The sequence below is a fragment of the Myotis lucifugus genome, unplaced genomic scaffold (assembly GCF_000147115.1).
Source record: "Myotis lucifugus unplaced genomic scaffold, Myoluc2.0 scaffold_77, whole genome shotgun sequence".
NCBI lineage: Eukaryota > Metazoa > Chordata > Mammalia > Chiroptera > Vespertilionidae > Myotis > Myotis lucifugus.
In genome coordinates, this window is record NW_005871125.1 from 1,704,623 (window position 1) to 1,731,795 (window position 27,173).

At 38.2% G+C, this 27,173-nt stretch overlaps 1 protein-coding gene across 11 annotated transcripts in view; it reads right to left on the reverse strand.

The window, feature by feature from the left end:
• CSPP1 (centrosome and spindle pole associated protein 1) overlaps window positions 1–27,173 on the reverse strand; it is a 98,938-nt gene that overhangs the window by 37,979 nt on the left and 33,786 nt on the right. For 9 of the 11 annotated variants that reach the window (XM_023755423.1, XM_023755420.1, XM_023755421.1 and 6 more), the window contains 8 exons: window positions 23,559–23,657; window positions 22,186–22,253; window positions 14,347–14,440; window positions 13,021–13,078; window positions 11,087–11,295; window positions 8,989–9,110; window positions 8,583–8,661; window positions 520–649 (listed from right to left, as the gene is read on the reverse strand). In XM_023755423.1, the coding sequence (XP_023611191.1) occupies window positions 520–649; window positions 8,583–8,661; window positions 8,989–9,110; window positions 11,087–11,295; window positions 13,021–13,078; window positions 14,347–14,440; window positions 22,186–22,253; window positions 23,559–23,657 (859 nt within the window). The remainder of the gene's footprint in view (window positions 1–519; window positions 650–8,582; window positions 8,662–8,988; window positions 9,111–11,086; window positions 11,296–13,020; window positions 13,079–14,346; window positions 14,441–22,185; window positions 22,254–23,558; window positions 23,658–27,173) is intronic. The other 2 variants (XM_023755422.1, XM_023755426.1) reach the window with 2 other exon arrangements.

Here is a 27,173-nt window from a genome sequence, read left to right on the forward strand (position 1 = left end):
CTACCTCAATAATTGACTAAAAGGTTTCTCTGCCACACCTCTTCACAATCATCCACATCACAACCAGGTCTCTTTCTAAAAGCCAATTCTGCTCTCATCAACTACTCCTTTTACTCCGTGGCTTAAAACATCCTGCCTTTTGCTATCCTTAACAGAAAAAAATTGGAAACCCCGTATAGCTAGTCCTTCACAATCCAGTACAACCTAACACTCCAGCCCTTTCTCCCAAATCCATTCCATTCCCTTAAATATACCAGAAACTTCAAATCTATTCAATGTATAAATGCAGCTCAAGTATCAACAACCTTGCGAGGCCCTCCTAACTGCCCAGGCAATACCTTTCCTTATCCTATGCTTCCAACAGCACTCCTGGCTACCTACATCTAAACTCACCGTGGTGAATTATAAATAACTGTCATCTTTTTTTCTCCTCTGCCACACTCTGAATTCCAAGGGGCCATTGTGCTAACACATAAAATGTTCAACATTAAATGAATGAATGAATCAACAGATGAATACCTGCTGCTGCAAAGCTTCTTGGTAAGACTGAAGTGTCTGCTTTGGAGGCTTTGGCTTATCTTCAAAAATTAATCCTGAATTAATTGTACTATCACTTGCGATTTTCAATTCGCTCTGTCCAACTGTGTTCCTACATCAAATACACAATTAATCATTTGAATCTACTTATGACCAAGCAAGAAAATGCAACACTACTTTGAAACAGCATGGTAGTACATTTAAAAATAGGTCAAAGAGAAATCCTTAAGTAAATGACCCCTTCCTAAGCAATTCCCCAGTCTCCGCTTTCACAAGTCATGAAACTTTCAAATTTACTGGACTTATTTCTTGACCTAGGGATAGTTACATGGGGGTGAAAACACTGTGATAACTCATCAAGCAGTATGCATATGGCTTATGCACTTTGCTGGATGCATAATAATAATAATAATAATAATAATAATAATAATGATAGCTGAAACCGGTTTGGCTCAGTGGATAGCGTCAGCCTGCGGACTGAGGGGTCCCAGGTTCGATTCCGCTCAAGGGCATGTACCTGGGTTGCGGGCACATCCCCAGTGGGAGATGTGCAGGAGGCAGATGATCGATGTTTCTCTCCCATCAATGTTTCTAACTCTCTATCTCTCTCCCTTCCTCTCTGTAAAAAAATCAATAAAATATATTTAAAAGGAAATAATAATAATAATAATAATAATAATACTACAGTGGAAGTCCATCAAATTTTATATCTAATAATTTACTTAATATATGCCAATATAAAATAACTTCCTAGACACTTCAAGAATAAAACAATACAATTACAGTAAAAAGTCTGACTGTCCCAAATAAAATAAAAAATTTTAAAAGGCATCAAAAAGGAAAAATTTAAGACATGACACTTTTATAAATCTCAAGCAATATAGTGCTACTGCCTTAAATACAACACATGTTAAAGTACAGGAATGCAGCCACTTTCAAGAAAACTATACATTTTAAAAATCTGAATTATAAAAGGTAAATTAATTTTAGAATGTTTCCATAACCAAAAATATCCCTCATACCATATGCAACCAATCCCTGCACCCACCCCCGTCACAGGCAATCACTAAGAGTGGCCTGCTCTCTGTCTCTATACGTTTGTTCTTTCTGGACATTTCTTATAAGTGGAAACATACAATACACATGGATTCTTTCACTTATAATATGTTTGAGTTATGCTGTAGCACACATCAGTAGTTCATTCCTTTGTATTGCTGAATAGTATTTCACTGTATGGATATAACACCTTTTGTTTACCATTTACTAGTGAATGAATATCTGAATTGTTTATACTTTTTGGTCATCATGAATAATACTGTTATGAACATTCATACAAGTCTTTGTGTGTATATTTTCATTTCTCTTAAATATGTGCCTAGCAGTGGAATTACAGTGCTGCATATGTTAAACTATAAAAAAACAACTATTTCCTGCAACTGCTTTTTACATATTGATTTTGTATTCAACGATTCTGCTACAACTCCTATTAATTCTAATATTTTAACTCCACATCCTTTTGCCAATGACATCAGTTCTCTCTCTTCCTTTCTAATCCTTGTACCTTCATTCCTTTCACACTCTCTCTCTCTTTCTCTCTCTTTTAATTTTGCCTTTTTTTAATTCTTGACCTTGCTGCAATTATTGGGCCCCAAAAGAAAGTGGTGATAAGAATAGTAGTCATACTGTCAATCTCAAAAAGAATGTTTTAAGCATATCACCAAAAGTAAAATATATGATGTAGGTTTTTCATGTTTACACTTTCTCAGGTTAAGTAGGTTTCCCTCTAATTTATTCTAAGTTTTTAATCACTTAAGGCGCTAAATTGCATAATGTTGTCTCTGTACTATTGAGATAATCATATAGCTTTCTTCATTATTTTGTTAATATGGTATATTACAGTAATTAATTTTATAATGATATTGATATATAACACCAATTAGCATTTAGTATATTTCAGACACTGTTACATATTTTAACTCCTTCAATACTCAGAATAACCCTGTGAGTAGATACCATTAATATCCTAATTAACAAATAGGTACAGAAGTTAAGAATTATGCTTCAAGCTTAGTAAAACTAGGATTCAAACCAAGGCACTCTGCCTGCAAAGTCCATAATCTTTTTTTCTTAATATATATTTAGTGATTTCAGAGAGGAAGGGGGCGGGGAGAGAGAGAGAGAGAGAGAGAAACATCAATGATGAGAGAGAATCACTGATCAGCTGCTACAACCCAGGTATGTGCCCTGACCGGGAATAAAATTGTGACCTCTGGGTTCATAGGCCGACACTCAACCACTGAGCCACACCAGCTGGGCAAACTTTTAGTCTTTATAAAGGGAATTTTTTTTTAATGTCTGGGTTTTGTTTTTTTTGTTTAAAGTATTACATGTCTCCTTCTCCCACCCCCATTGACTACCCTGCCCGCCCCCCCCACCACTCCCACCCCCAAAGGCAAGCCCCCACCGCCCCAGTGTCTGTGTCCATTGGTTCTGCTAATATGCATTCATACAAGTCCTTTGGTTGATCTCTAACCCCCCACTTCCCTGCTTTCTCTCTGAGGTTGGACAGTCTATTCAGTGCTACCTTGTCTCTAGATCTGTTTTTGTTCCTCAGTTTATGTTGATCATTATATCCCACATATGAGTGAGATCATGTGATATTTATCTTTTTCTGGCTTATTTCGCTTAGCAAAATGCTCTCCAGGTCCATCCATGCTGTTGCAAATGGTAAAAGTTCTTTCTTTTTTATAGCACCGTAGTATTCCATTGTGCAGATGTACCACAGTTTTTTAATCCACTCATCTGCTGATGGGCACTTAGGCTGTTTCCAGATCTTAGCTATTATAAATTATGCTGCTATGAAAATAGGGGTGCATATGTCGTTTCTGATTGGTGTTTCTGATTTCTTGGGATATATTCCTAGAAGTGGGATTACAGGGTGAAATGGGAGTTCCATTTTTAACTTTTTGAGGAAACGCCATACTGTTTTCCACAGTGGCTGCACCAGTCTGCATTCCCACCAACAGTGAATGAGGGTTCCTTTTTCTCCACAACCTCACCAGCATTTGTCGTTTGTTGATGATAGCTATTCTGACAGGTGTGAGATGGACCTCGTTGTTGTGTTGATGTGCATCTCTCAGATGATTAGTGACTTTGAGCATGTTTTCATATGTCTCTCAGCCTTCTATATGTCCTTTTTCAAAAAGTGTCTATTTAGGTCCTTTGCCCGTTTTTTGACTGGATTGTTTATCTTCCTTTTGTTAAGTTATATGAGTTCCCTGTAAATTTTGGAGATTAAACCATTATCTGAAATAGCATTGGCAAATATATTCTCCCATGCAGTGGGCTTTCTTGTTGTTTTGTTGATGGTTTCTGGGAATCAAAGCTTATGACTGAAAAATCCACTTTATCTGATATTAATATAGCTAATCAAACTTAATTTTAATTCATATTCTCCTAGTATATCTGTACCCTTTTACTTTCATTTTTCTATATCACTATATATATATATATATATAGTGATATATATATATATGATGTACCCAGATTTTGTTTTTGAATCCAGTATGACAATATTTCTCTTTGAAATAGATACTTAACCATTTACTAATATCAAATTCAAATTTGCCATTTAATTTTGTCTTATATTAATGTTAAATAGGCTCCTTAAACTTTTCTATTTCTTTTTGTCCTCCTTTTTTATTTTTTTCCCTCTAGTACATTAGTAAAAGTTGTACTTTTGTCCATGTACTTTTAGTGGTTACCCTAACACCCATACTTATCCAAGACTACAGATAATCAAAATCTTTACCATCCTCCCAAATGAAAGATTTTAAGCACATTAACTACTCCATTTAAATTATATGCTATTCCTATTATTCTTAATTTTACTTATTTTTAAACCCAAAATTTTACATAAATAATATTTAATTCCATCCATGCATTTACCATGGTTCTTCCTTCCTATAGCTAGCTCTGTGCAACTTAGACCTTCCATCTATGACATCCTTCCATCTGCATTTAGAATTTTATTTATTTAGGGTCTGCTAATGGCAAATTCAGTTGTTTCTCTTGAAATATTTTTATTTCAATCGCATTCATGAAAAATAACTGCTAAATATAAAATTATCTCAACACATTGACAATATCTTTGGTCATCTTTTGAATTCTTTCCTAGTGTTCCTTTAAAATTAATGGATGAATGGATAATGGATGAATGGAAAATGCGTTATATCCATACATCAGGATATTATTTAGCCTTTAAAAAGAAGGAAATTAAGGTAAATACAGTACTCGCATCCTCCCACAACTACATCAAAATTAAAAGTAAACTACAGAACAACCATCATTCAGAACCACCTGAAAACTAGGTGAATACAAATAAGGATATAAAGCAGCCTCATTAAGATTGGTAGGAGGGGCAGTGATGAAGAATGGGATGGTCACACCTCACACGTGGTGAATAAAAATCAAGAGGAATGTCTTGGCCCTAACCAGTTTGGCTCAGTGGATAGAGCATCAGCCTGTGGACTGAAAGGCCCCAGGTTCAATTCCGATCAAGGGCATGTACCTTGGTTGCGGGCACATCCCCAGTGTAGAGGTGGGGGGACAGGAGGCAGCTGATCGATGTTTCTCTCTCATCGATGTTTCTAACTCTCTATCCCTCTCCCTTCCTCTCTGTAAAAAGTCAATAATATATTTTTAAAAAAAAGAGGAATGTCTTGGCTGTAGAGATTCCCCAAAGGAGTGAAGGTCCCCAGCCTCATACTAGGCCCCCAGCCCAGGATCCCACAGCTAGGAAATGAAGTCCCTCTAACTCGTGGCTGTAAAAACCAGCAGGGATTGTGGCAAAGTGAGACAGAGGGCTTCTGGAATCCCAAGCAGTTCCTCTAAAAGGGACCAGGAAAAACTTACTCAGACTCACTAGCTCTGAGTTCCAGTGCTAGGATAACAAAGACATATTGAGGAAGGGTTAACGTGAAACACAGGCAGATAGGGCAGGGGTCCAGTGGAGAACAAAGGCAGGGGCAGAAATGGCAGTTTGAGCAAGCCTAATCACAGAAACCAACCAAGCAGAAATAATAAAATGTTTCTGGACTCAAAGTGGGAGGCATGGGAAAACAAGGGAGGGCCTGCAGCAACAAGGTGTACGAACGCATAGAAACAGAAAGTTCAGGTCCACTGCTAGGCAAGAACAACTGAGGTGACAACAAGGACAGAAACGGGCTTGTGGCAAATATATAGCCCTTGACTAGGGAAGCCCATTACTGCACCCCCCTCCCCATGCGGGGAGTCTGAATCTGCTTGTAATAGATTTTCCACGCTTTTGCTCAAATCTTGTTGGCAGAGCACATTCTTCAACGGCATGAGACAGGACCCAGGGAAGAAACCTCAGCTCCCCATTCCGGTTATCAATACGGGGGGGGGGGGGGGGGGATTGAATTGCTTGGCATCAGAAAGAGGGCTGGAAAGACAGCTTTCTCCCAGACAGAAGTGCTGGCAGAGGCCATTGTTCCTCTGCTGAACTCTCTCAATCCCACCTCCCACCCCCCCTCAAAGCCAGCAGGTGGGCACCATATCTTAGTCTCCATCAACCTGGCTAATATTGTTTGACCCACTCTGGTGACTCCTTGAGACTGGCCCCTCCCAATCTGTGGGTTCACCCAAGCCATTTCCAGTGGCTTTTCCATATAAACACCATGCTGCAGACTTTCCTAAAATCCCTCAGTTTCACAAGCCCCAAACAAGCAGCCTCTGCCGCAGCCTCTGCCTCAGCATGTCCCGTGCCTCTCACTAAGTGGCCCCGAGCCTGGCTCTGGTGGCAACTGGCCTCGGTGCACAGCGTGGCCTCTACCAGGCACCTTCAAGCCCAGCATAAGTAGTAGCCATCTGCAAATTGCTATATAGCTCATGCTATGTGGCCCCAGAGCAGGGCACAGGGTGGCTGACGTAGGCCTGAACCTTCTGCAAGGCCCCAGAGCCAGAACAACTGGTAGACAGCTTCAGACCATACCAAGGCACCACCCAGCCACCTCCAAAAGAGACACATTCAAGGGGTGAACTTGGTTGGCACCAGAGCCATGTTGAAGTGAGTCCAGCTTCATGGGGTTGGCCCCTTCACAGTAGATGTTCACTGTTGTTGTGGCCAGTCCTGGCAGCTCACTGCCCTGGGGGTAAATCTCCTCCTCCCACTGACATGCCAACAGCAATCAAGGCTCAACTACAACAGGAGAATACACACAGCCCACAGGAGGGACACACTTGGAGCATCCAGCGTGGGTGACAAGTGAGGCTGTGCCACTGGGCCCTACAGGACACCAACTACATAAGGTCACTCTACCAAAATCGGTAGCAGCTCTACATAATTCATAGAAACAAATACAGGGAGGCAGCCAAAACGGGAGAAAGAAACATGTCCCAAAGTTTTGAACAAATCTCAAAAAAAAAAAAAATAAACAACATAGAAACAAGCAATCTACCAGATACAGAGTTCAAAACACTAGTTATATGGATGCTCAATGAACTTAGGGGAAAAGCAGATCAACTTAGAAGTCCAATAAAGAGATAGGAAACATTAAATGGATATAGGAAATATGAAAAAGAACTACTCAGAAATGAAGGATACACTAACTAAAATGAAGAATACATTACAGGGAATCAACAGTAGAGTACATGAAGCTGAGAATCAAATCAGCAATTTGGAAGATAGAGAAGCAGAAAACACCCAATTAGAGCAGCGAAAAGAAAAAGGAATTTAAAAAAAAAATGAGGATAGTGTAAGAAGCCTCTGGGACAACTTCAAACATATCAACATTCGCATCATGGGGCTGCCAGAAAGAGAAGGGAAAGAGCAAGAAACTGAACACCTGTTTGAAGAAATAATAATGAAAACTTCCCTAACTTGATGAAAGAAACAGACATACAGGTCCAGAAAGTGCAGAGTCCCAAATAAGATGAACCCAAAGAAACATCATAATTAAAATGCCAAAAGTTCAAGACAGAAAATCTTAAAAGCAGCAAGAGAAAAGCAGTTATTACCTACAAGGAAGTGCCCATACAACTGTCAGCTGATTTCTCAATAGAAACTTTGCGGGTGAGATGGGATTGCCATGAATTATTCAAAGTGATGAAAAGCAAAGACCTACACACCAACATTACTCTAACAGGCAAAGCTATAATTTAGAATCAAAAGATAGATAAAGAGCTTCCCAGACAAGAAAAAGCTAAAGGAGTTAACCACCACCAAACCAGTATCACAAGAAATGTTAAGCCCTGACAGGTTTGGCTCAGTGGATAGAGCATCGGCCTGTGGACTGAAGGGTCCCAGGTTCAATTCCAGTCAAGGGCATGTACCTTGGTTGCTGGCACATCCCAGCAGGGGGTGTGCAGGAGGCAGCTGGTCCATGTTTCTCTCTCATCAATGTTTCTAACTCTCTATCCCTCTCCCTTCCTCTCTGTAAAAAATCAATAAGAAATATATATAAAAGAAATGTTAAAGGGTTTTATTTCAAAAGAAGAAAAGAAATATGACTAATAAAATAGCAATAAATACATATCTATCGACAATTACTTTAAATACAATGGATTAAATGTTCCAATCGAAAGACATAGTGGTTGAATGGATAACAAAACAAGACTCTTACATATGCTTCTATAAGAGACCCACCTGAAATTGAAAGATACACAACAACTGAAAGTAATGGAAAAAGGTATTTCATGAAGATGGAAATTTTAAAAAAAATCACTTCTCAGCCTTCTGGCTAAGATCAAGTGTTGAAAAAAAAAGCTGAGGTAGTAATACTTATTTATCAATCATATGCATGCATGACTTTTATAATGAGAGAAGTGGAGTTATTCTTAATTATAAAATGTGCTTTCTATGAAACACTGATGTACAAGCAATACTTCGAACATACTGATTATACAATAATTAGAAATTAAAGTAAGTTTTATCTGTTCTGAAGGAAAAAAAAGAATAAGTTAAATAGTACAGGTTTTATGGAAGAAAAATTAATCCTGAAATTATTGTTTGGACAATGACTTACCCAATGGGCTGTGCTGGCCAGTGGGCAAAAGGAGCAGTAACATGAACTGCAGGCTGCGCTCCCATCATTCCTGAGCCATCTTAAAAAAACACAAAAACACATTTATTCCAGAGTACCTGTTTAATAATACTTTATCTCTGAAAGAAAAGTCACATACTGAAAATGTTACCTAAGAAAAAAAATCCGTATTTCCTTCTGGGTTAGGAATTATCAAAGCACAATGCAAGAAAACACAATATAGTAATTTCTGAAATCTAGATAAAAGGAAAATAACTATAAATCAATATATATTTTATTTGCATTAAGTAAAGCTGTGCTTTTCTCATTTACATATTTTTGCTTGCACAAAAATCAATTTTCCTGACTGATCCAGTGGAGAAAAATGTTTAGACTATAGATAACTTACAATAAGCAAGATTAGGATCCATAGTATTCCTGGCTCCATAAAAATAGTACGCTTCATCATAAGGAGTTCTATAGTTAGTAGCCAAAGGTGGTAGTAGGGGAGGTGGAGGCAGAGGTGCAATCCTGTATCAAAAGAAAATTGGAAAATTCTTCTCATATTACATTGTAATATTTTTTAAATCAAGATTATCATTGATTTGCAAAACTGTTACTGAAAATCTGATTGCTGCTTTAGAAAAAGCTTCAAAGTTATGTAAGACAAAAACTTCAGATTTTATTCACACAATATCTAATTAGTCACTATATGCCAGTATTGAAAAAACATGTTCCCTGTCCCTCAGAAAGGAACAGACAATTACAGCAAAGTGTAGTAAATGAAGCCATACAAGCAGACGAGGGTGCTACAGGAACATGGTGCAGAGACATTGAAATCATCTAGGCAACAGTAGGCAAGCATGAGGAAGGCTCTCTAGAAAAGGCAATGCTTCAGCCAGGCTGCTAGAGTGAGCGAGTCAGAGAGAGGAAGAAAAGGCAGAGGCACGAAAAGAGATTAAAAATGGTACCATTAGACTGGAGGAAGAGGTGCATTTTTAACTATAAAAATGTCTTGTTCTCAAAAGAAGTTAACAATAATGTATAACAGACTCCACTTATATATCAACTGTCAAGTCTTGACACAATTTTTAGTATTTCATAAAGTTAAAACTTCTACATCAGCACTTCACTCTTGACTAGGAAATATGGCTGTATTTCCCCCAGGGCAATCTTTCCCAGTAGTAAAAATGGAAAAGGCAAACCCCTTTACATGAACAGAAAGAGAAGGGGGACTTCCTAGAATGTCTGCATTTTAAGTTTTTCCTAATATGTTCTCCTTACTGTATACTGCAAAATAATTCTGAAGAGCTAGCAAGGCATTTACAGTTCTCTTCAGGCATGCATGTTTTTCACATTTACTAGTCACTCTGTGGGTCTAACCTTACTATCCTCAAGTCCATAGCTGCATCAACAAAACAGTTGAAAAACTGCAATGAAAACCTGTCAGCATCATTCAATCTTACATTTTTATAGAAATTTATTTCAGATTTATTCCTCACAACTCTGTATTTGTAGACAAGGAAAAAAAATACTATTGCACTTTTGCAAATGAGAACACTGAAGTTCAATAAACATGTGGTTTGCCCAAAATGCATACAGTGAAGCTGACACTGTAACCCGTCACCCAATGCTGAGACCATCATGCCATGCTCTGCAATTCCAACCCCACCTAGTCTGTTCAGAAAGGAAGGCAGCAGATGAAACAAACACCTGATAAATACAGTAAACACAGACCTACAACTTGTTAGTATTAAATAAAAGTCCACTGAAAGAAAGTACAGCCCAGAAAATATTACCGTTAACGAAGAAAAACACCTGATTAAACACATTACTATAATACATTAATAATAAGCAAGAAACCAGTTCAAGTCCTCCTAAGAGAAGAAAGTATAGCCCAGAAAATATCAATGTGAACGGAATTTTCTGTACGTACAGTCTAGTATAGCATGATGCCTTTTACCAACATAAATCATATTTTTCCATAATACCTAAATTACAGGTTTTATAATCTCAACAGTTTTCATTTCAGGTATTTGAGTTGCAAAGCCCATAAGTAATCACAGAGAAAAAGTTGAGTGAAATAGAAGTTAAAATAAAGTAATCTATATATGTTACATTAGAAGTCACTTTTCTGTATAAACTGAAGGAAGTATTCAATATTTGCCAAATGGAATTACAAAACTGAAGAAAATGTATGTTTATGTTTAAAGATATTTAAAATATTCTAAAATATGATCTAAAACTAAATACTAAATGCACTTATGCATTCTAAAAATTCTAAAGCATCTTTCAACAATAAAAGAATGTTATAAGAATTTTCCTTGTTTTTATCATAACAGAGGAAAGTCCAACAATGAAAACATTTCAAGAGAAATTATTTGACAAAAGTTGTTAATGACACAAAAATCTCTAATGGTTAATGTTATCTGCTTCAGAAAACCCTTCTGAATATAAAATATGACACCTGCCCCAATTCCCAAACATAAAACATTTTAAACAAGCACCTGGGAGGCACCATTTCACCAAGGGTGCTGCCGAGTCCACTGTACAGATCTTCACTCTGTGGTGGGATGGAGTGGGCTGGTGGGCAGGAGGGGGCATGGGGGGCAGATAAAGGAGGGAGAGGGGTCTGGAAAGCTACTCTGGGTCTTTCAGGTGGGATCGTCTCTTCATAGTATCTTGGTGCCACACTAAACTGCTTTAGTCTATCGGGCTAAAATAAAGAAAAGATATCGGTTTGTTATATACAATCCTTACTTGAAAGGTGGAAGAGACATCAAAAGACCCTCTATCCCAGACTGCCAGCCGACACTCAGTTACTCAGAGAATAACACAATTTTACAGCTAAAAGATTTTGCAGATCTAATCCCTATTTTATAAATGGGGTAACTGAGATCCCCCTGAAAGTACACAAACACCTAATGCCTCACTGTTAATAAATAACCAAGCAAAGACCAGAGCCAGATATTAATTCTAAATACAAAACTCTATTATACCACATTATACTGCTTCTCTACCAGATTACCATTTCTGACATCAAAGTATTCTCCAGTCAGCAAACATTTTCTGTGAAGAGCCAGATAGTGTGTGTGTGTGTGTGTGTGTGTGTGTGTGTGTGTGTGTAGTGTCTATTCATCCCAAAACAGTATCCTTTTTTCCCTCCATGTTTATCTTCCCTAGGAATGATTTGTCAGATTAATCTAAAAGTTTTATTCTAGCCCAGACCAGTTTGGCTCAGTGGATAGAGCATCGGCCTGTGGACTGAAGGGTCCCAGGTTTGATTCCGGTCAAGGGCATGTACCTTGGTTGTGGGCACATCCCCAGTAGGGAGTGCAAGAGGCAGCTGAATCGATGTTTCTCTCTCATTGATGTTTCTAACTATCACTCTCCTTCTCCCTTCCTCTCTGTAAAAAATCAATAAAATATATTTTAAAAAAGTTTTATTCTATGAGCAGTCAAAAAGTACACTGGGAATGAATGGTGCTGATGAGATAATAACTTTTTTAAACAGATAAACCCCCCAGGATCTACATAATTAGCATAAGTAAAAAAGTAAATCAAGCCCTAACCGGTTTGGCTCAATGGATAGAGCGTCGGCCTGCGGACTCAAGGGTCCCAGGTTCAATTCCGGTCAAGGGCATGTACCTTGGTTGCGGGCACATACCCATTAGGGAATGTGCAGGAGGCAGCTGATTGATGTTTCTCTCTCATCAATGTTTCTAACTCTCTATCCCTCTCCCTTCCTCTCTGTAAAAAATCAATAAAATATATTTTTTTTAAAAAGTAAATCAAAAGTTGCCTACAGCTGAATAATTTTAAGTTGCTGTATTCTTTAAGAATGAACTTTTTAGTAAAATTAAAGTTTCTTAATTATAATCAATGATGAAACTAAAACTTGCCTTCGCAAGTAAATTCTACCTATCCAACTACAGAAAAAGTATACTGTGAGAAGAACAATACATTATTACCTTCTTAACTGCAATGATGTAATTCATTCCACTTAATGATGAGAATTACAAGATTAAAGTAAAAATAAAGTCATTTCTCTAGTTTTACATTAAGTAAAAATTACTAAAATGCTTACAGTCTACAATTAAAGATTTCAGTTTCTTTGGAAATCACTCGAATGTAAGAAGAGTGATCAAGATATCCTCAAGAACAATATTAACATCTATTGTAAATTAAACTGAAATAACTCTCCCATGGAACAGTACAGGTAAACAAAATACAAAGGACCAATTTGAAACAAACTGAAAGAAGAAGGCATATATGAAAAAGTAAAAATTAGCTTAGTGAAATAAACAAGTTTAGTTTATTAGTATTCAACTTGATCTACCCTGACACTTCCCCAATATCTTCTGTCTATCTCCACCTGCTGGCACATTTGAAGCTTATTTGGCTGAACGATTAAACATTAAAAGATGCCAGGAATCCTCACCGATTTCTCGGGGTCTTGGGCTCCAGAAGCTGCAACTCTGAGTTCCAAATCTTTTTCTCTAAACAAAATTATAGTTTTATATATTAAAAAATTATAGTAAACACAAACAAAATTATAATCATTACTGAAACAAACATATATACAAAGTCCATGCAACAACATCTCCAAATACAAATAATTCATTTAACTGACGATAAGTCCTTAACTGACGCTGAAAACTAAATTTTTCTTATTTGGTGTAAAGTAAACTAGGATTCACATGTAAACTGAGTTGAACAAGTATCTCTAAACCAGTGCCTTGGGTACTTTAAAACCTAAGCAATTTACACAGAATAAAGTACAGAAGTAAAACAAAATATTTACTTCTTTTAGGGTCCATGTATATTTTCAGTTCACACAAAAAAGGGTAAAAAATTAAAAATTTATACCATACTTTCTAATAAGAAGGTTTTTAAAAAATGTTTACAATGGTTAATATCAGACAGTAGATACTGGCTTCCTCTAAGATAGGAGACAAATGACGAAACTAAAAAATAACAGATCTCGCCCTGGCTGGTGTGGCTCAGTTGGTTGGGCATTGTCCCGTGCACTAAAAGGTTGCCAGTTCAATTCCTGGTCAGGGCACACGCCTTGGGTGCAGGCTCAATCCCCAGTGCAGGGAGCAGCCAATAGAACCATCACATCGATGTTTCTCTCTCTCTCTCTCTCTCTCTCTCTCTCTCAAAATCAATAAAATTAATTTTTTAAATATAAGAAGTCTCATTCTCTAGAACTAACATATCTAGTCCAAATTTTAAACTGTAATTAATATTTCACATGTGCTTCTATAAGAAAAATTACAAACACTGAAACTTGTACACAATATAAAAATCTGTTGATTTATCAATGATTTTTTGGGGGGTTTTTTTTGCATTTCACCTTTTATTTATTTTTCAATGATTGTTTTTATACTATATATATTTACATTGTTAGAAGATAAAATACTTTTCTTTTATATTTCTTATATATGGAGAATATAAGTGGGCATGCAGATAACATTAAATGCTATCCTAAATCAATAATTGAAGAAATTAATTCAGGTATGTAAAAGGCCTGTTATACTATATACATAGTCTCATTTGTTACCTATGACAAAGAAAATAAACACTGAGAGCATGTATTACCTTGCTGATTTACAATGTGCAGACTGAAATTAAAGTGATTTACAAATACAGCAGGAAAAGTATCCTCCTATTTTACCATGTAATAGTTATTTACCACCATCTCATTTTACACAAATGCATTTTAGATTCAAATCCTCTCTTTTAAATGCAAACCTTTCATTACCGTCTCTTGTTCTCCTTTTGTTCAGCCATTTGTTCCAACAGTTCTTGTCTATATTTTTCTTTTCTCTTCTGAATAAGTTCTCGATCTTCACCTCCTAGAAAGCGTTAAGAAAAAAATGCAATCTTAACTCTTGAGCACATATGCAACTCGAAATCTGAATTTTTAAAAACCTCCATTTTTAATTACTGGATCAAGAAGTAATCACTATACAAGCTGGAAAGTAAAATATTTATCATACGAAGTTCTCATATGATCAATAATTAATTTCATAATGAATATCTACTATGTATCAAAGACACATTAACCCTTCCTTTTTGTTGAAAACCGTCTCAGATAAGAGAATACTCTAATTCCCATCCTCATTTTTCCACTAATTGGGAATAATAACTCCACTAATATTTTCCACAAGCCCCTTAAATTTAACAAGTGTGTCCAAACTGAACACCTCAAAAGCAACTGCCCCTCTTTGTTTTCTGTTAATGGCCTGAAAACCAAACCCCAAAACTACATTGTAACTTTGTTCATCCTTTCTTATTCACTCCATATAAGGACCTTCTTTTCTATTCTCATATGAGATCCCATTAATCTTAGATAGGACCTCTCCACATTTCACCTGGATTGAAGCAATAATCTCCTAACCCCGTGGCCAGCAAACTGCGACTCGCGAGCCACATGCGACTCTTTGGCCCCTTGAGTGTGGCTCTTCCTAAGCCTTAGGAGTACCCTAATTAAGTTAATAACAATGTACCTACCTATATAGTTTAAGTTTAAAAAATTTGGCTCTCAAAAGAAATTTCAATCGTTGTACTGTTGATATTTGGCTCTGTTGACTAATGAGTTTGCCGATCACTGTCCTAACCAGTCTCCCAAACTCCCCCTCTCCCTGCTTCAGTCCATCCAGCACACTTATGTAAGATCAATTATCTTAAAATAAAACACTAATCACACTGGCGCCCTGCTAAAAAAACATCAATGGTTACCTTGATTCTACAGAAGAAAACTGTAAGCCTCACCCTGCTATCACTTATGCAAAAATCCAGTTGTGCAAACATTTTGGACCCACCAAGGATTATTATCACTGCATATGTTAATGACACAAAATCACGTCTTAATCAAGATATGCATGACAAGAGCACAACAAAAATCACAGGACATCAAAAGCGCAACTGAACCAGCAAGTCCTCCACTACCTTAATTATTAACCTTCCAATTAATAATTAAGTGGACATACAGCATCTGATTCTGTCCATTAAGCACAGATGTCAGCAACAGTAGAGCTCCCACAGGGGAAACATAAATTATGTTAAGGTTAATAATAGTGTGTTATAATCAAATATCCATTCTGCTTCTGATCATGATGACAAGCACAGAACTTAACCTTCTACCATAAAACTAGGCAAAACATATGACACTGAACACCAGGCAGCACAGGACTGTAATACCTGAGGGGAGAAAAATAAATGAGGTGAGCCTTTAAGCACCCCTGTTTCTGCCTAAATGCAAGTTCCAGGCTGCAGGTACGGGAGACAGAACAAAGCACGCTGGAAACTGAGCTGAATTAAACAGATAAAGATCAAAATTCAGGAAAGCTATCATGGCTGAAAGTTTAGGGCAGAGATCCAAAAAGAAGCATAAAGAGCTTCAGAAATCCTTCCAACTTTCTGTGCACTAGCTGTGCGTGCACAGAGTGAAATCCCATTAGGCTGGGCAAAGAAACTATGGAAGACACAGTAACTGAACAATTCTCAGACCTCGAAGTAAAGAGAAATTCAAGCTCTAGCCGGCTAGAGTGAAGTCCTTGGGGAATCCCCTGCATCTTCAGGGAAGAACCCAGAAAGGTCACCCTGTAGTAGTACGGCTGAACTCCCCCTGGAAAAAAGGCTACCCTAAAAGTCCCTAGCTACGCTGAAAATGAGGCCTCGCCCTAGCCGGTTTGGCTGAGTGGATAGAGCGTTGGCCTAGAGACCAAAGGGTCCCGGGTTCAATTCCAGTCAAGGGCACGTACCTCGGTTGCAGGCTCCTCCCCCTCCCCCGCCCCAGGCCTTGGTCAGGGCTCGTGGAGGAGGCAACCAATCAATGTGTTTCACATAGATATTTCTCTCTTTCCCACTCTCTTCCACTCTCTCTAAAAATCAATAGAAAAATATTCTCGGGTGAGGATTAAAAAAATTAAAATAAGGCCTCAAAAAGATGGTCCTCAAGTAACAGGAAAACATGACTATGGTAGGCAAAATTCTAAGACAGATCCTATGTTCCCTGCCTTCAGGTGATGACTCCCTGTATAAACCACTCCCCTTAAGTGGGGACACGACTTCCTTTTAGCCAATAACATGTAGCAAAAGTGAAAGGAATTGGTAGGTGTAATTAAAGTAGCAAATCCTCCTATATAATAAAGAGCTAATATGCAAATGACCATCACGCCCTCACACCATCATGCCATAATGGCTCAGACACTCAACACTGGGGAGAGAGGAATGGGGACCAGCCAGGCACAAATGAGCTCGCGAGAGAGGAATGGGGACCAGCCAGGCTGTGGCCCGGGAGAGGGACAAGCAGCCCGCCCCGCGGTCCCAGGCACCTGTGGCTGTGGCCCAGGCGAAGCCACACGCCCACGGTTCCCTGTGGCTGCAGCCATCCTGGGCCAAGCCAGCCCGGGCCGTGGGTGCCTGTGGCCGGCCAGAGGGAGGGAAGGAAACCCGGGTCCCGGGTGCCTTCGACCAGCCGGAGGAGGGAATCCTGGGTCCCAGGTGCAGGGCGAGGCAGAAGCAGTTAGGGGCGATCAGGCCAGCAGGGGAGCAATTAGGGGTGATCAGGCCGGTAGGTGAGCAGTTAGGGGTGATCAGGCAGGCAGGCAGAGGTGGTTAGGAGCGATCAGGCAGGCAGGCAAGTGATTAGGAGCCAGCAGTCCTGGATTGCAAGAGGCAGTCGGACATCCCCCGAGGGGTCCCGGATTGGAGAGGGTGCAGGCCGGGCTGGAGACCCCCCCCCCCCCACCCCTGTGCACGAATTTCGTGCACCAGGCCTCTAGTCAATTCTGAATTTATCAAAAGGGAGATTTACCTTGGGTGGGCCAGAGCTAATCAGGTAAAATCCCTCCCTGAGTTTAGAAAGCTCCTTGCTTGCATGATAAAGTGAACAGCCAGGGTGAGGAAGGAAGCCCATGTTGCAAGAAACAGTGGAAGTCGCTAGGAACTGTGGGTGATCTCCAGCTGACATCCAGTAGGAAGCCAGGCCCCTTAGTGATACAGCCACAAGGAAATTAACTCTGCCAGCATTCCAATTGGGCTTGGAACCTGGCTGAAACCTGGATTTTAGCCTTGTAAGACCCTGAGCAGAGGACCCAACTAAATTCCTAACACACAGAAACTGCAAGATAATGTGGCATGTTTTGAGCCACTAAATTTATGCTAATCTGTGATGTAGCAATAGAAAATTAATAGTGACCCATAACCATTAGAAAAGTTAGTCAACAGAAAAAAGCACATAAACAAAGATGATGGAACAATAAATAAGGAAGTTAAAATAACTCCTATAACTATACCCAAGTATTTAAGTGAAAACAGTAACACTATGAGGAGGAAATGGAAGATATTATAAAGAACTAAAGGAAGAGTTCTGCTTCTATTTAGAAAGTAAAAGGCCACAACATTGCTCAGACCCCACAATGCGAAAAGCTCAATCATCTACAAACTCAGAAATTTTTAAAAAGCCCATCAGAGAGCTGTTGTTAGAAGCAGTTAAACTGAATTTCAAAGGGTATAAAAACCAGTCCAGACATGGAACAATCTAAGTGTTTTACATTTACCAGAATATGGAGAAATAGGAGGCGGCCTTACAAACAGGTAAGAAAAAAAATAGCTGAACTATTAATGAATTCTTAAAGGCGCTGTATGGGCTGCAAGACAATGTAGATTCCTGGAAGCTCACTCAGAAGAGGACTCTGCACCCAGTACTCCTCTCCCACAGAATGATCACAAGAGAGACTGGACATGGGGCAACACAGGAGTTCTGAAGACACCCTTTCAAATAAAAATAAATAAAAAAATAAAAAACACAAACCAACCACTGCATTTTCCAGACTCTTCGCAATCTACTGGGGGAAGGGCAGAAAACCTGCTCAGACCCAGCATTCTCCACATACAAAACGAAGACCTACTGCAGTGAGGGGAAGGGCAGAAAATTCTCATGCAAGACCCTCCAAGACATCAAGGAGAGTTTGGCTGGCTACCACGGTGGGGAGGGGCAAACAACTCATTTCTGAGAATCACACGCATGGGGACAGCCTTCCACCAAGGAACAAGCCACAAGAATCTAAGTTGAGAAAGGAGAGAGAAGTATGGAGAGAGAAAGCGTCTCTGTCAAGGGCATTAAGGCCTAGCTGAAAACTGATGAAGGTGAAGGAACACAGAAAATCCCTTCAGCACGCCAGGCCTCAAACAAAGAGTAAGGCAGTCAGGTAAGAATTTAAGGATGTGTAAGACATGAACATTACTATAAACCACTACTCTCAACAAACACACATTGTACATTCTTTTAAGAATACACTAAACATGCACCAAGGTCGACTATATCCTGAGCCATTAAAAAATGTATTAAGCCAAAACCGGTTTGGCTCAGTGGATAGAGCGTCGGCCTGCGGACTGAAGGGTCCCAGGTTCGATTCCGGTCAAGGGCATGTACCTGGGTTGTGGGCACATCCCCAGTAGGAGATGTGCAGGAGGCAGCTGATCGATGTTTCTCTCTCATGGATGTTTCTAGCTCTCTATCTCTCTCCCTTCCTCTCTGTAAAAAATCAATAAAATATATTTTTAAAAAAAAATGTATTAATATACAATTTGTATAATTTCAAATTTGAATTTATATAAATTATTTTCTCAGACTACAGGGGAATTAAACAAGCAGTCAATAACAAAAAGACAGCAGGAAAAACCCCAAATATTTGCAAATGTAAAAACATACTTCTAAATAACCCATGATTCTGTTGTAAACCCCACAATATATTATTTTTGCTCTAAGCAGTCAATTGCCTTATTTTTAAAATAAAACAAAGGGCTCTAAATGAAGTCACTGGGGCAAAATTACAGGAAGACAAATTTCAATTCAATGGAAATGAGAATATTATAACAATCAGAGCCACCTAAAGATGGAATGTGCTGCCTTGGAAGAGAGTAAATTCCCTGTGGGTATATACACATATAAGCTGGAAATATACACTGAGTGGCCAGATTATTACGACCACCTGACATTTGTAGGCGAATTAGCTATAATCTCGCGCTGAAGTTGCTAGAGGGCCAGACCATTATAAGTAGGGAAGCAGGTTTTTTACCACGACAGTAGAAGTGATTTTTTCCTGAAGATATAGGTAAACAACGCGATTTAACAGCCTTTGAACGTGGAATACACACACACACACACACAGTGGCCAGATTATTATGACCACTCCATCAGTACTTCATTGGGCCACCTTTTGCCTTCAATACTGTGGCGATTCTTCTTGGCATTGACTCCACAAGATGTTGAAATGTGATGAGAGGAATCTGACACCATGCCTGATGAATAGCACTGTCCAGTTCTGTGAGATTTGATAGTTGTGGAACCAGCTGCCTGATAGCTCTTTTAACTTTGTCCCACAAATGCTCAATTGGATTGAGATTTGGTGATTGTGGGGGCCACCTAAGCAAGGTAAAGTCTCCCTCATGTTCTTGAAACCACTCCTGCACAATACAAGCATGGTGCATTGTCTTGTTGGAAGAAGCCATCTCCATTGGGATACGCCATCAACATGATAGGATGAACTTAATCAGCAACGATACTTAGGTATGTTGTGCTATTCAGACGTTGTTCCACACAAATTCAAGGGCCCAAATCATGCCAGGAAAACATGCCCCAAACCATAACACTGTCCCCACCAGCTTGAAGGGTTGTACTCATGCATGTGGGGTGCATGCTTTCATGCTGTTTCCACCAAATTCTCACTCTGCCATCTGCATGATGCAACTGGAAACATGATTCATCGGACCACATGACTTTTTCCAAAGCTTAACTGTCCAATCCTTGTGTTCCTTTGCGAATTGGAGACGTTTTATCTTGGTAACTGCAGACAGCAAAGGTGTTCGAACAGGCCTTCGGTTTCCATATCCCATACGATGCAGTGTACAGCTAATTTGCCTACAAACGTCAGGTGGTCATAATAATCTGGCCACTTAGTGTGTGTGTGTGTGTGTGTGTGTATATATCCATCCCACGTTCAAAAGCTGTGAAATCGCGTTGTTTACCCATATCTTCAGAAAAAAATCACTTCTACTGTCGTGGTAAACAACCTGCTTCCCTATTTATAATGGTCTGGCCCTCTAGCAACTTCAGCACGAAATTATAGCTAATTTGCCTACAAACGTCAGGTGGTCATAATAATCTGGCCACTCAGTGTATATATGAAGCCATGAGATAAATCATTGGATTAAATGACTTGAATGGTTTGTTGCAAACATTAGAGTCTATTATCTCACTGAATATTAATCCATGATTCTTAGATTGCATTAAAGATAAGTTCATGCCATTCATCTTTAAAATTTCCAAATAATGATTCCATTATTTGTCAGTGGGCCAAAGACAGTCATTGTTCCAATTTTTATCATGTTACAACATACATCATAAGAATAAAGCCTTCTTATCTATCTATATAGTAAAACTGGTCAATTTCACTTAACATTACAGTAGAATAAAACATTGCAGTAGAATAAAACTTCAGGTGCTATGCGATTTTTCTCATTTCAAAGAAATATTATGCAATTACATTATCTCTAAACCAAGATTTAAATTACTGATGGTTCTCAGATGAACTTAAACTGTTGATCCTATTTTTTCATATACTGAAACCAAATTTCAAGTAATTTTTCTAGTAATTTTTACAAAGAACAGAGTTCATTTCTAGTTAAAGTTACACACAGGAGCCCAGTTGTGTGGCTCAGGGTTTAGCATCGACCTATGAACCAGGAGGTCACAGTTCGATTCCCAGTCAGGGTACATGCCCGGGTTGCAGGCTCGATCCCCAGTAGGGTGCGTCCAGGAGGCAGCCAATCAATGATTCTCTATCATCATTGATGTTTCTATCTCTCTCTCCTCTCCCTTCCTCTTTGAAATCAATTAAAAAAATATTTAAAATTTTAAAAAATAAAATAAAAAATAAACTTACACACAGGAGACCTGGTCAATTTGTTCAGTGGTTGGAGCTTTGGCCCACGGCCCAAAGGGTTGCAGGTTCGATTTTCAGTCAAAGCACATACCTGGGTTGCAGTTTCAATCCCTGGCCCTGGTCAGGCTCAATCACAACCAACTGATGTGTCTCTAACATCAATGTTTCTCTCTTCCCCTCTCTCATTCTCTCATTCATTCTCATTCTCTCTCTCTCTCTCTCTCTCTCTCTCTCTCTCTCTCCCTCCCCCTCTCTCTCTCTCTCCCCCCCTCTCTCCCCCTCTCTCTCTCTCTTTCTCTCTCTCCCTCCCTCTTTCCCTCCCTCCTTCCTTTCCTCTCTTCCACTTGCTCTAAAATCAATGGAAAAAATATCCTTGGTTGAGGATTAAAAAACAAAAAAATAAAGTTGCAGGCAGGAAATAAGGCTCTTTTTATCGTGACAAGTTAACATAGCAAATCAACATACTTATGTTAAGCTATGTCCTTCATGTCTATAAAGAGAAAGTGTGGATTATGATCATGACTAGAACAAAGCACCTTCCCAGAAATTACATGGAAAGAACATGGGGAAGGGTGTCTATCAAAAAAAAATAAAAAGAGCTTTTATGAAACACTCTACAAATCTAATCAACTGAAGTTTGCACATACCAAAGAGCATCCCCGCAAAAGGACTACAGATTTCTCGGGTAGATTTGGATGCTTCATTGTCTCGAGCACTAAAACAAAAACAAAAAGAATTAAAACCTAAGTAATTTTCAGGAAACAAAAGTTAGAGTAAAAAGTAGTTATGTGTTATTATTAGCCTTTAAAATACTATAGATGCTATGATAGTTACATATTTTTAAAGCTAGTATAAAATCATGGTATTTATTTCTTTATATAGTGGGACCCCAATGTATTTGGGCTCCTTTTTCTTCAGCCTTCTTCACTGGCTCTATAGATTCCTAATAAAACCTTTTTTTTTTTTAAATAAGAAGTTACCCCAGTAAAGAAAATGAATATAAGTAGACATAAATCATTTTTTAAAAGGAAAACGGTGATACCTCTACACATACTTGGAAATGATCATCCCTAAATGACTCCTTCCTAGAAAGTTAATTCCCTCCCAGAACCTTCATTAACTAGACCCAAACAACAAAATCTCTTCTCTTAAGCACTTTTTAAAATATATTTTTTTTATTAATTTCAGAGAGGAAGGGGGAGAGAGAAACATCAATGATGAGAAAATACCACTGATTGGCTGCCTCCTGCATGCTCCCTACAGGGAATTGAGGGAACTGTGACTTGCTGGTTCATAGATCAACACTCAACCACTGAGCCACACCGGCCAGACTATCCCTAGCACTTTTATGAATTACTTTGTTTTAAAGAAAATAGACACTGTTCCTGATACATGACAATATTATCTTCATTATACACTAAAGATTCAGAAGCACTTATCCTTATTTATGATACAAGAAAGCCAACAAAATGATAAACTATAAATAGAAAGAGAACATGAATATAAAATGCATATCATTTCCTTTCTTTTCAAACATGACATAATTATATATGAACACTCATTTTACAATGTAAGCATAAAATTATCTACTCAATAAGCTGAAAGTAAATAACAAAGTTTTGAAAGGAAAACTCATTGTGGAATATTTTCAATTTATTTCCAGTTAAGTTATACCACCCACTTAACTCCAAGATATTTTAAATTGATTTTTAGTCCTTGTAGTGTATGTTTATTTCTCCTTTCTTTACTTAAAATATATACACTTTAAAGTGACAGGGACTTTTTAAGAACACCTTGGCACACTCTATCATCAAAACTTGCCCTTCAAAAGAATGCTGTAAAGTACTCTAATTTTTCATTTAACACAACTCTCCCCTTCCGAACCTTTCTTCCAATTCCTTCCTAATAAGGAAGGCTGTTAAAATACTATCTTTCCACTTTTCAATAAGCCGATTTTAGCAGGTGCTGTTTCACAGTGTATGTAATGACTGAAAGGCAGAATTTACATTACATACTATACCTTTTATTTCCAGCAGATGAAATTCGTATGTTTGACTGTCCTGTGACATTGCCACCATACTCCACAGAAGGCACATTCCCTCGTCTGTTCCCGTATATCCTTAAAAACACATTAGCTTATAGAGCTTGTCCCACATACAGTGGACCTATGTCTTGGTGTTTGTGCATTTGATGTTGGAAATATTAAAGGAAACAAAGTGTTATAGTGAAATTTTACTGTAAACATGTTTTAAAATTAATGTGAATAGATTTGATTCAAATATGATTGGCTGGTTAGTAAGAGATACTAAGAGTTTGGATTTCATCGTCTTTAAAACAAAAGAAGGTCATTATAAATTATTTCATTATAACATCTATAAATGTTTAACTTGAAAACTATGCATATACTATACTTTTACTCACTCCTCTATTCAAATAGTATTTGAGCATCTACTAAATGCCAAGTTCAATTCTAGGCACAGGGTATATGGACATGGTCCTTGCCCTCAGGAAGATCACAATCAAATTTCAAAATGAGATCATTTTCTTAATGAAAATTCACAGATTCTGGGAATTATTTCGCTGCATATACAAACCTTTATAACTTAAAAGCATAGCCGTAGATTTACCATTTAATCAAATCAAATGTAACAAGCCACAACATTTGTTAACAGTGTAAATCACATGAAAGAATAAATATTACCAATAGGTGCATAGAAAACATCATAAACGGACTGATGCATGGCTAGAAAATGATTAGTTTACTTACTAGGTCATAACAATAAGAAAAGATTAAAAAATAATGTTTAATGCTTTTCAATTTATGGTTTTTTCCATTTGGCAAACATTGATTTCTTTAGTTTAATTTCTCATACCAGAAAAACATGATTATTTACATCAACATTTACAGGCATCCATGAAAATCACTATTTCCTAAGTCACAGTTCTTTACATGGCAGTTAAACTACATTGTCTCTCAAGAGGACTAGAAAAAAAAAATATGGCTGTTAAAGTATTTTTCAATATTTTAGGTGAATTTCATTATCACATTAAGAAAAATGGCAATTTTCAGAAGAAAAGGAACTTCTCATTCTCCACAGAGTCAGCATATAAAATTCTTCATTTGTTTCCATCACATGAGCCATTGTCAATATCACCTGTGGGAAAAAGACTCTACAGGATTATAACCTTACTAATGTATGACCTGGCATGACATAAATGTCTCCCATTTTTTATCCATACCTAAAGCAACAGAACCCTCCGCAGGCCCTTTCAAAAAAAATTTCAAATTTATTTCAATTCATCAAACACGGATGGTCTTATATCTAAAGTCTAGGTACTTGAATCTTTTAAAATGACACATAAGTTTAGTGTTATTCTGTACTTCTACTGCTTAAAGAACAGGTAAGTATAAACTCAAATTCAAATTTGCAATTAAAACAATGCCAAGCAACCAGATTTAGTTATACTGGATCTATATAACACACATGTGCAGAAAAGGGGTTAACAGAGGCCTGAGCTGCCTATCCTTAGAAAGGTCTAGTAGCAAGGCTGGCCCTTGGCTGGCACCTGGAACATAGATTTAGGGAGGGGTCTCACCATTCCTAGAACTGAAAAGAATGGCTCACTGTGCCTACACCAGCAGTGGGGAACCTTTTTTCTGCCAAGGGCCATTTGGATATTTTTAACATCATTCGAGGGCCAAACAAAATTATCAACCTAAAAATTAGCCTGCTACATTTAGTCAAACATTTAATTAACTCACCCTAATGCCTTGGGTGGGCCAGACCAACTGATTTCTCGGGCCTTATATGGCCCATGGGCCAAAAGTGCCCCACCCCTGGCCTAAACTGTTTGTACAAACAATATAGTTTATATTACATCTGCTTTCCTCCAGAAAGTCTGGGATTTTGGTACAAATAGGAAAAGGATACCTATGTAACCAGCCCCCAATAAAAACATTGGGACTGAGTCTATAATGAGCTTTCATGGCAGACAACATTTCACCCATGTTGTCACAACTGGATGCTGGAAGAATTAAACGTGTTGTGTGCGACTCCACTGGGAGAAAACTCTTGGAAGCTTGGCCTGGTTGCCTCTGGACTTTGTCCCATGCACCTTTTTCCTTTCCTGATTTTACTTTATATCCTTTCAACTATAATAACTCATAGCCAGGAATCTAACTGTATACACGAAGTCCTGTGAGTCCTCCTTAGGAATCCCTGAACCTGGGGGTGGTCTTGCAAACCCTCAATACAACAGACAAAAGTAAACTTATTGATGTGGTAGAGAGGTGCCTAGACCACATTTTCAGATATAGAAAAATTTAAAGTTATGAATTTTTAAAAACATCACTTGGGATTAAATCAAAATTAACCAGAACTGAAGGCTACTTATACATACAAAAATTCTTTCTAAAATCTATCAAAGAGTTGTGGTTTCCTGCACTTTCAGCTAAGTTTGAAATTGCATGTCTAGCTTATTTTTATAAGCTATACCCAAGTACAATATCTAAAGCACCTACACAAAACATGTTCAATAAGTTCTTTGGTATATATAGACACCTTAATAAAGCAAACACTATAAATTACAGAAAGTTAAGTGATTTTATTTATGTGTAAGGTCAAGATCTCTGCTAAATTCTACAGTAAAATTACAAAGATTTCCTAATGGACAGGGCATATAAAAGATAGTTGAAGGTGGGCTCCTTCAAAAGTCCCCCTGCCTCTGATAATTATAATAAAGTCAAAACTGAAGAAATATTTAAGAATCCAAAAATGAGCAGAGATATGTATTTCACTAAAAAGGACAAAATAAAATCTTAAGGTATCCTATTCAATTTTATGAAATGATTGGCATAAATTATAAGTTATTAATATAAGACATAAAATAAGAAAACTAGAAAGGAACCTAACATGCTGTGAAGGCAAATTATAGTTTGAAAAGTTAGTCATCTTACTATCTATTAAAATCCTATATAATAAAAGGGTAATATGCAAATCGACCAAACAGTGGAACAACCGGTTGCTATGATGCGCACTGACCACCAGGGGGCAGACGCTTAAAACAGGAGCTGCCTGCTGGTGGTCAGTGCGCTCCCACAGGGGGAGCGCCACTCAGCCACAAGCCAGGCTGACTAAGGATGTCTGACTGCAGCTTAGGCAGGCCGGGCTGAGGGACTCTCCTACCCACCCCACCCCCCCTCACCCCCAGGGCACAAATGTTGTGCACCAGGCCTCTGGTATCTGTATAACTGTAATGGAATTTCCTTCATTTATTAAAGTTTCTTTTATATTTTTAATAAAATTAACATTTAATCACTCCTAATTATCCCTGTTAGCTCACTTTAACAGCTTTTATGGTGGTCTTACAATTTATTTTAGAAACTTTTACAGAAGGAAATGAAGTCCTCTCTGCAGAGAAAGAAGTTTGATCACTGCTTTCTCTCTTCAATCCTTTCAACACTGAGGATGAATGACACATGGTGATCTCCAGAAGCAATGAACTTAATAGCTAAGAACAGCCTGATTCTAGTTAGAGTACAAGAGTTCAGTTTAGGTCCAATTTGTCCCTGAGAATTCCTTTCAGTTTAGCTATGGCTTTAGAGCCAGTACCAGAATAAAATGATCCCTGTGAC